General features: G+C 40.3%; 1 protein-coding gene across 1 annotated transcript; it reads left to right on the top strand.

The window, feature by feature from the left end:
- The first annotated feature begins 3,665 nt into the window (after positions 1 to 3,665).
- LOC106095608 (arrestin domain-containing protein 17) lies at positions 3,666 to 8,613 on the top strand. The gene is made up of 5 exons (XM_013262850.2): positions 3,666 to 3,935; positions 4,033 to 4,164; positions 4,230 to 4,444; positions 7,787 to 8,354; positions 8,418 to 8,613. The coding sequence occupies exons 1-5, from the start codon at positions 3,821 to 3,823 to the stop codon at positions 8,597 to 8,599; spliced, it is 1,212 nt and encodes a 403-aa protein (XP_013118304.1). The 5' UTR covers positions 3,666 to 3,820; the 3' UTR covers positions 8,600 to 8,613.
- Positions 8,614 to 13,189: the final 4,576 nt, after the last annotated feature.

Here is a 13,189-nt window from a genome sequence, read left to right as displayed (position 1 = left end):
TCGGCTACATTGTTCACTACAAATGCGAGTGGGGTGAATACTGAGCTGACTGTGATGGTCGATGGAGAAATGATTCCGAAGTGTCCCAAAATACTTGGAGTCACATTTGACAGCTCTTACACATTCTTCCCACATGTCACAGCAATTTGCGATAAAGTCAAAAGTAGAAACAAAGTCCTCAAGTCACTTGCTGGCAGCACTTGAGGTGCAGACAAAGAAACTTTGTTGCACACGGAAAAAGCAATTGGCTGGTCTGTGGTAAGTTATGCAGCGCCAGTGTGGTCTCGTCAGCTTTGTGACATGCAGTGGAATAATATTCAGATTTGTCAGAATGCCGCCGAACTGCGACGGCTGACTCCTCAATTCTCATGTGAACCACCTCCATCAGGAGAGAATGATCCTACCAGTGCGAAGACATAACTACTTGCTGTCAAAGCTATACCTTGTGGGCTGTTATCGCAGAGACCCTCCAAATCATCATCTTGTGGATAGATATTCACCGCCCAGAAGCCTTAAGGTAGATCTTTATGATCTAGAGCGTGAGGTCCACAAGAGTACCCCTAGATCAAGCAGGTCTAGACAACATTCATGCAGCAAATGCGTTAAATGGCTACCGGGTGAATGTAGTCCTTGCAGAACGACCGCCTCCCATTGCACCTGAAGAAATTAACCTCCCCCTGCAAACCAGCATAGTACTGGCTCAATTACGTTCCGGCAGATGCAGCCTCCTCAACTCTTACAAAGCAAGGATTGATGCCGACGTGCAAGATGTATGTGCCGATTGTAACCAGGGACCGTACGATACACGCCAGATCCACTCGACTCAGACTGTGGACGCACCCCATCTTAGTCGCAGAGTTCCTGGGTCTTGTCACTCAACAGAATCAAGCAGACGAAAGATAGAACACAACAAACTGCTACAACATCAGCAAAACGATTTCTGATACCCCATGTATCTTCACCAACACCTTTGTCAAATTGACATTTAGGTGCCATATATACCCAAAGACTATTGAGTATGGTGTAGAACACGCTTTTGTTTTGAAACACAACTAGAAGGGGCACAAGAAGTCGGTTTATATGGGTGTTATATCAGGTTATAGACCGATTCGGACCGTACCTGGCACAGTTGTTGGAAATCATGACAAAACACTACATGACAAATTTCAGCCAAATCGGACAAAAATTGCGTCTTGTAAGGGCTCAAGAAGTCAAATCGGGAGATCGGTTTAATGGGAGATATATACAAATCTGAACTGATATGGTCTATTTGCAATCCCCAATGACCTACATCCATTGTAAGTATCTGAGCAAAATTTTATGCGGGTAGCTTTACGCGTTCGACCGCTGTCGTGATTTCGACAGATGGACGGGCGGACGGAAATGGCTAGATCGACTTAGAACGTCGAGATGATCAAGAATATATATACTTATGGGGTCTTAGACAAATATTTTGATGTGTTTCAAACGGAATGACTAGATCAGTATACCCCCCTCCTATGGTGGTGGGTATAAAAATGAAGATATTGAGGTGAAACTTTGCACAGATCCTTTTGTGGCCATAAGCAGGTTAAATTATTATAGCCCCATATACTTCGATCTCTCGATTTAAAGTGTTTATTACCCGATTTGGCTGAAATTTGGCACAACATCCATGCGGAATATGGTTCTAATCGATCAATATCTTAGTATAGCCTCCATATAGACCGATCTCCCGATTTAAGGTCTCAGTCCAAATTTCGCTGAAATTTAACACAGTCAGCTGTGTTTGGCCATTCAACGTCAGTGTCGTTATGATGTATAGCCGCCATATAGACCGATTTCCCTTTATCTCACCCACTCATAATGTATTTGTTACCGATTTTGCTGAAATTTAGAGGAGTGAAACATGTTGAAGCTCTACAATTCCCCCAGAATATGGTGCAGATCGGCTAATATTTGGATATATTGATCACCAGATGTATGGTCTTGATGGGGGTATACTAATTTCGTCATTCTGTTTGTAACACCTTGAAATATGCATCGGAGACCCCATAAAGTATATATATTCTTGATCGTCAGGTCATTTTGAGTCTATCTAGCCATGTCCGCCTGTCCATCCGTCTGTCCATCCGTCCGTCCGTCTGTCCGTCCGTCCGTCTGTCTGTCGAAAGCACGCTAACTTGCGAAGGAGTAAAGCTAGCCGCTTGAAATTTTGCACAAATGCTTCTTATTAGTGTAGGTCGGTTGGGATTGTAAATGGGCCTTATTGGTCCATTTTTTTATATAGCTGCCATATTAACCGATCATGGGCCTTGACTTCTTAAGTCTCTAGTGGGCGCAATTCTCGTACGTGGTGTTTTGGTTTGCACGTGGTGTTTTGGTATCATTTTCAACAATTGCGCTAAGTATGATTTAAATCGGTCCATATTTTGATATAGCTGCCATATAAACCAGTTTGGGGTCTTGACTCCTTGAGCCTCCAGAGTGCGCAAAATCTTATCCGATTGGAATGAAATTTTTCACGACGTGTTTTGTTATGATATCCAACAACTGTAATAAGTATGGTTTAAATCGGTCCATAACCTGATATAGCTGTCATATAAACCGATCTTGGGTCTTGACTTCTTGAGCCTCTAGAGGGCGCAATTCTTATCCGATTGGAATGATTTTTTGCGCGAAGTATTTTGTTATGGTATCCAACAACTGTGCCAAGTATAGTTCAAATTGGCGCCTAACTTGATATAGTTGCCATATAAACCGATCTTGGGTCTTGACTTCTTGAGCTTCTAGAGGTCGCAATTATTATACGATTTGCCTCAAGTTTTGTATGACACTTTACCATCAACATACGTATTTATAATGAATCGGTCTATAGCCTGATACAGCCCCCATATAAATCGATCTCTGTATTTTACTTCTTGAGCCTCCAAAGGGCGCAATTTTTATTCGAATTGGCTGACATTTTATACAGGTCTCCATCATATAATATAAGTGTGGTCAAAACCGGACCATATCTTGATATCACTCTAATAGCAGAGCAAATCTTTTCGTATATCCTTTTTTGCATAAGAAGATATGCCGGGAAAAGAACTCGACTATTGCGTTCCATGGTGGAGGGTATATAAGATTCGGCCCGGCCGAACTTAGCACGCTTTTACTTGTTATTACCTGATTAATTTTGCGAAATAATTTTCGTTTAACACCGAAAACCTTCAAATACTTCTACTTCTGCTTCAATTTTAAATTCTTTTTAAATGCTCTAAATCTTCTATGACAATATTTAGCATTTTTTTGTGAAGGTCACTTTCTTAAAATTTATTAACGTTTTTCGTTTGTTTACGAAAATATTTATGTTAGCTAGTAATTAATTCAAATAAAACCCTCGAAATTATTGTTTTTCCACTTGTTTTTTTCTTCTCATAAATATTTGGTACTTCTTTATCGCACATTTGCCTACCAAGTACAAATTTGAATGTTCAAGTTCATGTTACACCAGATAAGGCAGCAGTTACAGCGAAATATCTTTGATTTGGGAAACTAAAGTGGAAGAATTTCATTTACTGTTTCACTTCCATGGGGTTTCAAACTCAGGGGTATTTACCCAAGAGAACGAGCTGGTAACCTGCATTCAGTCGTTTCATTATCGTGAGTTGATAAAGCATTTCTCAGATAACTTCGAGTGCCCCCTGGCCTACAACGCTCGACTGGATGGAACATTTTAGCAATTTTTTTAGAATATTTTCGCCAAAGTTTCTGAGCTGAGGTGCAGATCAATATAGGCATTAAAGCATAGTAGTTGATGTCGCAAGGATCGGAACAATAGAAGCATATTCGGAAAATGGTGGTCACTTGCGAAATACAATTTGAAAATAATCCCGAGGGCTGCTACTTCGGTGGCCAAGTTATGACTGGGAAGATTGTTTTGTCTGCGGATAAAGTGAAGCAAGTGAAGGGTAGGCGCTTTACTATTTTTTGTTTTCATCAACAAAACACAATATGAGTCACATGCTAAAGTTGTCTAACAAATGCACTTCTGTTCTGTATTTACAGCTGTCGTTTTAAAAATAAGAGGTTTTGCGCATACCTCGTGGTCGGAGAAGACCAATGATAAAACCACACATTATAGTGGTCATATAGATTACATCAACTCGGTGACTTATCTCTTGAGTCCGAAAAGCTCAGGTAAGTTCTGCTTTTATAATCAACTGAGAGAGTACAATAAATTTGTTATTGAACTGTTTTCTCAGATGAGTCATTGTTCATTGAACCTGGCATACACAGTTTCAACTTTGCCTGTCATATACCCTTAAATTGTCCTTCGTCCTTTGAGGGCCTGAGAGGACATATACGCTACATTGTCCAAGTGAATATGGAGAGGCCTTGGAAGTTTGATCAAACATTTAGCCGGGGATTTACAGTGCTGAAAATTTTAAACCTTAACTATGATACCCCACTGCTGAAGGTGAGTCATATTCATTTTACAGATGCAGCAGATAAGATTACCCGCTTTGGCAGGTCACCGAATAGTGGTTTATGTTTGCCTTCGATTTAATCAGATAGTGTTCAAGCAAAAGTTTTCAACGTCTGGTGGCAAAATATCAATAAACAAGTAAAACGTGCTAAGGTCGGTCGGGCCGAATCTTATATACCCTACACCATGGATCGCATTTGTCTTAGGCAAAAAAGGATATCAGAAAAAATTTGCTCTGCTATTAGAGCAATATCAAGATATGTTCTGGTTTGGACCACATTAAATTTTATGTTGGAGACCTGTGTAAAATTTCAGCCAATTCGAATAAGAATTGCGCCCTTTGGGGGCTCAAGAAGTAAAATAGAAGGATTGATTTATATGGTAGCTGTATCAGGCTATAGACCGATTCAGACCATAATAAACTCGTATGTTGATGGTCATGAGAGGATCCGTCGTACAAAATTTCAGGCAAATCGAATAATAATTGCGACCTCTAGAGACTCAAGAAGTCAAGATTCCATATCGGTTTATATGGCAGTTATATCAGGTTATGAACCGATTTGAACCTTATTTGACACAGTCGTTGAAAGTAAGAATAAAATACGTCATGCACAATTTCAGCCAAATCGTATAGGAATAACGCCCCCTAAAAGCTCAAGAAGTCAAGTCCCCAGATCTGTATATATGACAGCTATATCAGTTTATGGACCGATTTGAACCATACCTGAACCGTCCATCCGTCTGTCTGTCTGTCGAAAGCACACTAACTTTCGAAGGAGTAAAGATAACAGCTTAAAATTTTGCACAAAGACTTTTTATAACTGTAGGTTAGTTGGGATTGTAAATGGGCCATATAGGTCCGTGTTTTGATATAGCTGCCATATAAACCGATCTTGGGTCTTGACTTCTTGAGCCTTTAGAGGGCGCAATTCTTATCCGATCGGAATGAAAATTTTGCACGACGTGTTTTCCTATGATATCCAACAACTGTGCCAAGTATGGTTTAAATCGGTCCATAACCTGATATAGCTGTCATATAAACCTATCTTGGGTCTTGACTTCTTGAGCCTCTAGAGGTCGCAATTATTATCCGATTTGCCTGAAATTTTGTACGACGGATCCCCTCATGACCATCAACCTACGTGTTTATTGTGGTCTGAATCGGTTTATAGCCTGCTACAGCTCCCATATAAATCGATCTCTCTATTTTACTTCTTGAGCCCCCAAAGGGCGTAATTCTGATTCGATTTGGCTGACATTTTACACAGGACCCCAACATATAATTTAATTGTGGAACCGGACTATATCTTGACATCGCTCTAATAGCAGAGCACATCTTTTCTTTTATCCTTTTTATACCCACCACCGAAGGGTGGGGTTATATTAATTTTGTCAATCCATTTGCAACACATCGAAATATCCATTTCCGACCCTATAAAGTATATATATTCTTGATCAGCGTAAAAATCTAAGACGATCTAGTCATGTCCGTCAGTCTGTCCGTCTGTCTGTTGAAATCATGGTACAGTTTTTAAAAACAGAGATATTGTGCTGAAACTTTGCACAGATTCTTTTTTTGTCCATAAGAAGTTTAAGTTCGAAGATGGGCTATATCGGACTATATCTTAATATAGCCCCGATATAGACCGATCTGCCGATTAAGGGTCTCAGGCCCAATAAAGCCACATTTATTATCCAATTTTGCTGAAATTTGGGACAGTGAGTTGTGTTAGGCCCTTCGACATCCTTCGTCAATTTGGCCCAGATCGGTAAAGATTTGGATATAGGCGCATTTATTGTCCGATGTCGCCGAAATTTGTAACAGTGAGTTAAGTTAAGCCCAGATCGGTTCAGATTTGTGTATAGCTGCCATATAGACCGGTCTCTCGATTTAAGGTTTTGGGCCCATAAAAGGCGCATTTATTGTCCGATGTCGCCCAAAATTTGGGACAGTGAGTTGTGTTAAGCCACTCGACAGCTTTCTTCAATTTGGAACAGATTAGTCCATATTTGGATATAGCTGACATATAGACCGATCCTCCGATTTAGGGTCTTAGACCCATATAATGCACATTTATTATCCGATGTCGCCGAAAATTGGGGCAGTGGGTTGTATTGTGTCCTTCGACATCCTTCTGCAATTTGGCCTTGGTCGGTTCAGATTTGGATATAGCTGCCATATAGACCGATCCCACGATTTAAGGTTGTGGGCCCATAAAAGGCGCATTTATTGTCCGATGTCGCCAAAATTCGGGACAGTGAGTTAAGTTAAGCCCTTCGACATACTTCTGCAATATGGCACAGATCAGTTCAAATTTGAATATAGCTGCCACATAGACCGATTTCTCGATTTAAGGTTTTGGGCCATAAAAGGCGCATTTATTGTCCGATTTCGCCGAAATTTGGGACAGTGCGTTTTGTTAGGCTCCTTGACATTTTTCTGCAACTTGGCCCAAATCGGTCCAAATTTGAACATAGCTGCCATATAGACCGATATATCGATTTAAAGTCTTGGCCCCATAAAAGGCGCATTTATAATCCGATTTCACTGAGTTTTGACACTGTGACTTATATTAGGCTTTTCGACATCCGTGTCGTATATGATTTAGATCGGTTTATTTGTATAGCTGCTAAAAAGACACAATTGAACGATGACTTGTACTTATTAGTATTTGTTATTGCTGCTATGGGTCTCCATTTTACCGGATTTTGACGAAAGGTGGTTTTTATATATATATTCTAAGTTCGGCCCGGCCGAACTTAACGCCTTTTTACTTGTTTCAATATATCATTAGCCATTTCAGGTCTTATTGCAGATTCTTGTCGATCACCACCATTGCATTTGGCAACGCTACCAGTATCATTATGACGGTTTGTGGTGCGATACACAAACATTTTGTGCACTTTGAAGTGTTACAGATCACCAACAAAAGCCGGTTGTGATTTTCCTGCAAAAGCTTAATCAATCACATTATTGCACTTGAACAAGAACACTACCGTATGCGTTTCCTTAAACCCCAGAAGATGAATTTATTGCCTATTTGGCTGAAATTGTCCATAATGAGTTCTGCAATGACCTTCAAAGAAGGGAAGGGCTGCGTCGTTAACAATGGTACAGCGTATTCCTTGCCAAAGTGATTCGGTCGAGCTAAATCTTAAATACTAATAATTATTGATAGCGATTTCAAACATCGAACAGTCACGGCAATTATAGCTGCTTATTATTACGAATTAAGATTTTTTGTTTTGTTTTGTCCTTCATAATGTATTTAATCCTTGCATTTTAATGTACGTACAATTTTATACTCATATATGGAAAATTGTTTTTTCTAGTTACCCGCCAATAGCGAAATGACCAAAGTATTCTGCTGTGGACCCATGAAATCAGATCCCTTGCAAATGCATGTTCAACTATCACAGACTGGTTATGTACCCGGGCAACTCATCCCAGTGACTATTCTTGTTCATAATAATACCAAGGTGCAGATTACCGAAGTCTGTTTACGTCTGGTCATGATGGTCTGTGTTTATAGCCAAAATCCTCGATGTAAGGCCACAAGTGAAAACAGGACAATATCAAAATTGATAGGGGATCCCGTGCCAGTGTTGTGTAATAAACAATTCACCTACTTGCTGCCAGTGCCGGCAACACCACCCACTTGCTTCAATTTGTGCAGCATCGTTCAGGTAGGATATCGCATTGAGGTTGCGGCCAAAATGAAAGGGGTTTTCTACACAAACCAGGAGATACATGTGCCGGTGACCATAGGGAATGTGCCATTAATGGATGTTGTACAGCAGCAACCAATGGCAACGCGTGCAAATATGTTGAGCGCTCCAGAGGAAGAGGTGGCGGTACTGGAGACAAATAACCTTCCCTGGTCGGATAATGAAAATATTCGTAAGTTGTTCTCAAGATTTTATTATGAAATTAAAATACATTTTGTTCTATGTCTTGTTTTAGCTTGTCCCACTTTTGAGGCGTCTGGTTTTATGCCTCAAGCTGAAATTGCTGATCCCAACCAACATGATTATGGAGAAACGAACTTTTCCCCCAAATACCCGGTTTTTAATATACCCAGTCCCACGATTGAAGAAATTACAAGCAATAAGAATGCAGATGCAAATAAATCTACATGGTTATGAAAAGAAAACAAGAATACAAATATTTGTCTTATTTAAATAATTGCAACGGCTGGGGAAGCGGTGTAATTTCCATCAAATTGAGATTTTTACTACCTTGTTTAAACAAGGACAATTTTTGGGGCTACCACTTTCACAGCACAATTGATTCTAAACATTTCTTTCCCACCACCATGCGTTGTCGGGTATACTAATTTAGTTATTCCGTTTGTAGCACCACGAAATATTGATCGCCGACCTCATAGCGTACATATAAGCTGCATCATCGGGACATATAGCCAAGTTCGTCCGTCTGCGGAAATTACAACAGAACACTGTAGGACAGTACCGAAAAAAACTAGTAAAAAACAAGTAAAAGCGTGCTAAGTTCGGCCCGGCCGAATCTTATATACCCTCCACCATGGATCGCATTTGTCGAGCTCTTGCCACGGTATCTCTTTTTAGACAAACAAAGTATAAAAGAAAATAATTGCAATGCTATTGGAACAATATCAAGTTATGGTTCCTTTCGTACCATAATTGAACTGAATATTAGAGACCATAGTAGAAGTCATTATGTAAAATTTGAGTAAGAATTGCGCACTTTAGGGCTGAAGAAGTAAAATAGAAAGATCGGTTTATAGGGGAGCTGTATTGGGCTATAAACCGATTCATGCCATATTCGACACGTATGTTAAAGGTCATGAGAGAAGCCGTTGTACAAAATTTCAGCCAAATGGGATAATGCTTGCGCCCTTTAGAGGCTCAAGAATTCAAGATCCCATATCGCTTTATATGGCAGCTATATCAGGTTATGGAGCGATTTGAACTATTCTTAGCACAGTTGTTGAAAGTCATAATAAAACACATCATGCAAAATTTCAGCCAAATCTATTGATAATTGCGTCCTCTAGAGGCTCAAGAAGTCAAGACCCCAGATCGGTTTATATGGCAGCTATATCAGGTTATAGACCGATTTGAACCAGACTTGGCACAGTTGTTGGAAGTCATAACAAAACACGTATTGCAATATTTCAGCCAAATCGGATAAGAATTACGCCCTCTAGAGACTCAAAAAGTCAAGACCCAAGATCGGTTTATATGACAGCTATACCAGGTTATAGACCGATTTGAACCACACATGGCACAGTTGTTGAATATCATAACAAAACACGTCGTGCAAAATTTCATTCCAATCGTATAAGAATTGCGCACTCTATAGGCTCAAGAAGTCAAGACCCAAGATCGGTTTATATGGCAGCTATACCAGATTATGATCCGATTTGAACCATACTTGGCACATTCGTTGGAAATCGTAACAAAAAACGTCGTGCAAAATGTCATTCTAATCGGATAAGAATTGCGCCCTCTAGAGGCTCAAGAAGTCAAGACCCAAGATCGGTTTATATGGCAGCTATATCAGGTTATGGACCGATTTGAACCATACTCGACCTAGTTGTTGGATATCATAACAAAACACGTCGTGCAAAATTTCATTCCAATCGCATAAGAATTACGCCCTCTAGAGGCTCAAAAATCAAGTCCCAAGATCGGTTTATATGGCAGTTATATCAAAACATGGACCGATATGGCCCATTTACAATCCCAACCGACCTACACTAATAAAAGTATTTGCGTAAAATTTCAAGCGGCTAGCTTTGCTCCTTCGACGGACGGACATGGCTAGATCGACATAAAATGTCTCGACGATCAAGAATATATGTACCTTATGGGGTCTCAGACGAATATTTCGAGTAGTTACAAACAGAATGACGAAATTAGTATACCCCATCCTATGGTGGGGGGTATAAAAGCAGGAAAAAGTTCGGCCGGGCCGAATCTTGGGAACCAACCACCTTGGATTCTGCTAAAAATTTATATAAAATACTCATATTTCGAGTTGTTACAAACAGAATGACGAAATTAGTATACCCCATCCTATGGTGGAGGGTATCAAAACAAGTGAAAAGCCATTAAGTTCTGCAGGGCCGGATTTTGGAAACCCACCACCTCGGGTACATCCGGTAACTTATGCACCCAAATTCGTCACGGACATTAAGTGGTCTAAAAAATATAGGCTAGGTTAGGTTAGATTGAAAAGGGGATGCAGATTTTAATCCGCCCCATGCTGCTATGGACATACACCTAAGCCAGTAATCGACTTGTTGTGCGCTCTAAAAACTATAAAGTAACCTCTAAAAAGAAAATTTTAAGTTAGGAGTTCCGTGCTACTTACAAATTCCTTAATTAATGTCAATGCCATTCCTCAAGTTGGTTCATGTCTGATATTGTGTCTCCACATAAGTACCGATGTCTGTTGGACGCGAAAGCCGGGCAATGAAAAAGGAAATGCTCCAACGTCTCATCATCTTCCCCGCATGCCCTACACAAGTGAGCTCGTAGTCCTATGTGTTCCGTTATAATGCCAATAGCTATACTGACCTCCTTCTTGCTTCCTTTCAGTAATAGCCTCGTCTTCTCACGATCTGGATCCCACCACAAAAAATATAAATCACTGTTGAATTTTGTATTTCAAATATCAACAAAAACGGGTAATAAATGAAGGTTTTATGAGCTTCTGACACTTAATTGGCTTATCGGTCTATATGCCAGTTATCTTATATATAAAAATCAATTTGTGTTTGTTTGTATGTTTGTGTGTTCCTTATAGACTCTGAAACGGCTGAACCGATTTTCTTCAAATTTTCACAGATGGTGCATAATGATCCCGTTGTAAAAATAGGGTACTACGTTTTTTGATATCTGAAGGGGGGCGGACCCTCCCCCTTACCCTAATTTTCAGAAACTCCAGATCTCGGAGATGGGAGGTGCGATTTAAACGAAATTTTGTGTGCTCTTATATAGTACCCTGAAAATAATAATTTCGTATCCAAATTTCAGATGGGATACCTAGGGGGCTGCCCCATCCTTAAATCTACCAAACATATATTTAGACCAATCACGACAATATGGAACTCAAATGAAAGGTATTTAGGATAAGAAAACATATCTGATATCCAATTGTCGGACCAAGTGCTAGGGGGACCACCCCAAGTCCAAAAACACCCCTAAATCGGACATATTTACCGACCATGGCAATGTGGGACTCAAATGAAAGGTATTTGAGAGTAGAATACAAATCTGATATCCAAATGTGGGACCACGTTTCTGGGGGTCCACCCCTTCCCCAAAACACCCCCCAAACAGGACTTATTTACTGACCATGGGAATATGAGGCTCAAATTAAAGGGTTTTCCGTGTAGAATTCGAATCTGATATCCAAATATGAGACCAAGTGTTTTGGAGGCCGCCTCTCTCCAAAAACCTCCCCCAAAGGGGATACATTTACGACCACAGCCACATGGGTCTCAAATAAAAAGTATCTGATATCAATATTCGGGAATATTGTCTATAGGGCCATCCCACCCCCACAACATCACCCAACCCCCCAAAACACCCCTAAATCCGACATATACCGATCATGGCAATATGGGAGTCAAATGAAAGGTATTTGCGAGTAGAATACGAATCTGATATCCAAATGTGGGACCACGTTTCTGGGGGGTAGACCCCTTCCCCAACCCCCCCCCAAACAGGACTTACTTACTGACCATGGGAATATGGGTCTTAAAATAAAGGTATTTGAGTGTAGAATTAGAGTCTGATATCCAAATATTGGACCAAGTGTTTGGGGGGCAGCCTCTCACCAAAAACCTCCCCCAAGGGGGACAAATTTACGACCATAGCAATATGGGGCTCAAATGAAAGGTCTTTGGAAGTAAAGCACGAAGTTGATATCAATATTCGGGAAAAATGTCTATTGGGCCACCCCACCCCCACAACACCACCCAACTAGTAAGTATTTTCAGACTATTGCAATATGAGGCTCAAAAAATAGGGTTTTTAAAGTGGAACACGAATCCGATATAGAATATTTTCAAGACCAACTCACTGAGTGGCCGCCCCATCCCCCAAAACACTCCCCAAGCCGGTCATGTTTGCCGACTATGGAAATATGGGGCTCAAATTAAAGATATTTGGGAGTAGACCACGTATCTGATATCAACATTAGGGACCAACTGTCTAGGGGACGTCGCCCTACCATAACAACCCCCAAATAGAACATATTTGCTCACCAAGACAATGTGGGTCCTAAAGACAGTGAGACCAAATATTCATAGTTTTTAGGGTCAATACTCCAAACCGGATATATTTTGTGACTTTTGCAATCAGGAATTTAAATGAGATTAGAAAACGAATTTGATATCCAATTTTGAGGGCAATGGCAATATGGGGTTCAAATAAATGATATATAGATATATGAGAATAGATCATTTTGCTGACATATTTTCCGGCCTTAGTGTTTGGGGGACCACCCTAATCGCCAAAACACCCCTAAATCGGGCATATTTACCCACCATGTCAATGTGGAGCTTAAATGAAAGGAATTGGGGGGTAGAACAAGAATTGATACCCACTTTAGGGACCAATTTTCTGGGGATCAACCCCCTTCTCAAAATACCCCATAAAAAGCAATTTTTTAGTGACCACCGCAATATGGGGCTCAAATAAAGGTATTTGGGAGTAGAATACGAATTTGATATCCAAATGTAG

This window comes from Stomoxys calcitrans, chromosome 2, assembly GCF_963082655.1.
Source record: "Stomoxys calcitrans chromosome 2, idStoCalc2.1, whole genome shotgun sequence".
Lineage (NCBI taxonomy): Eukaryota > Metazoa > Arthropoda > Insecta > Diptera > Muscidae > Stomoxys > Stomoxys calcitrans.
This window is presented reverse-complemented; position numbering and strand designations above follow the sequence as displayed.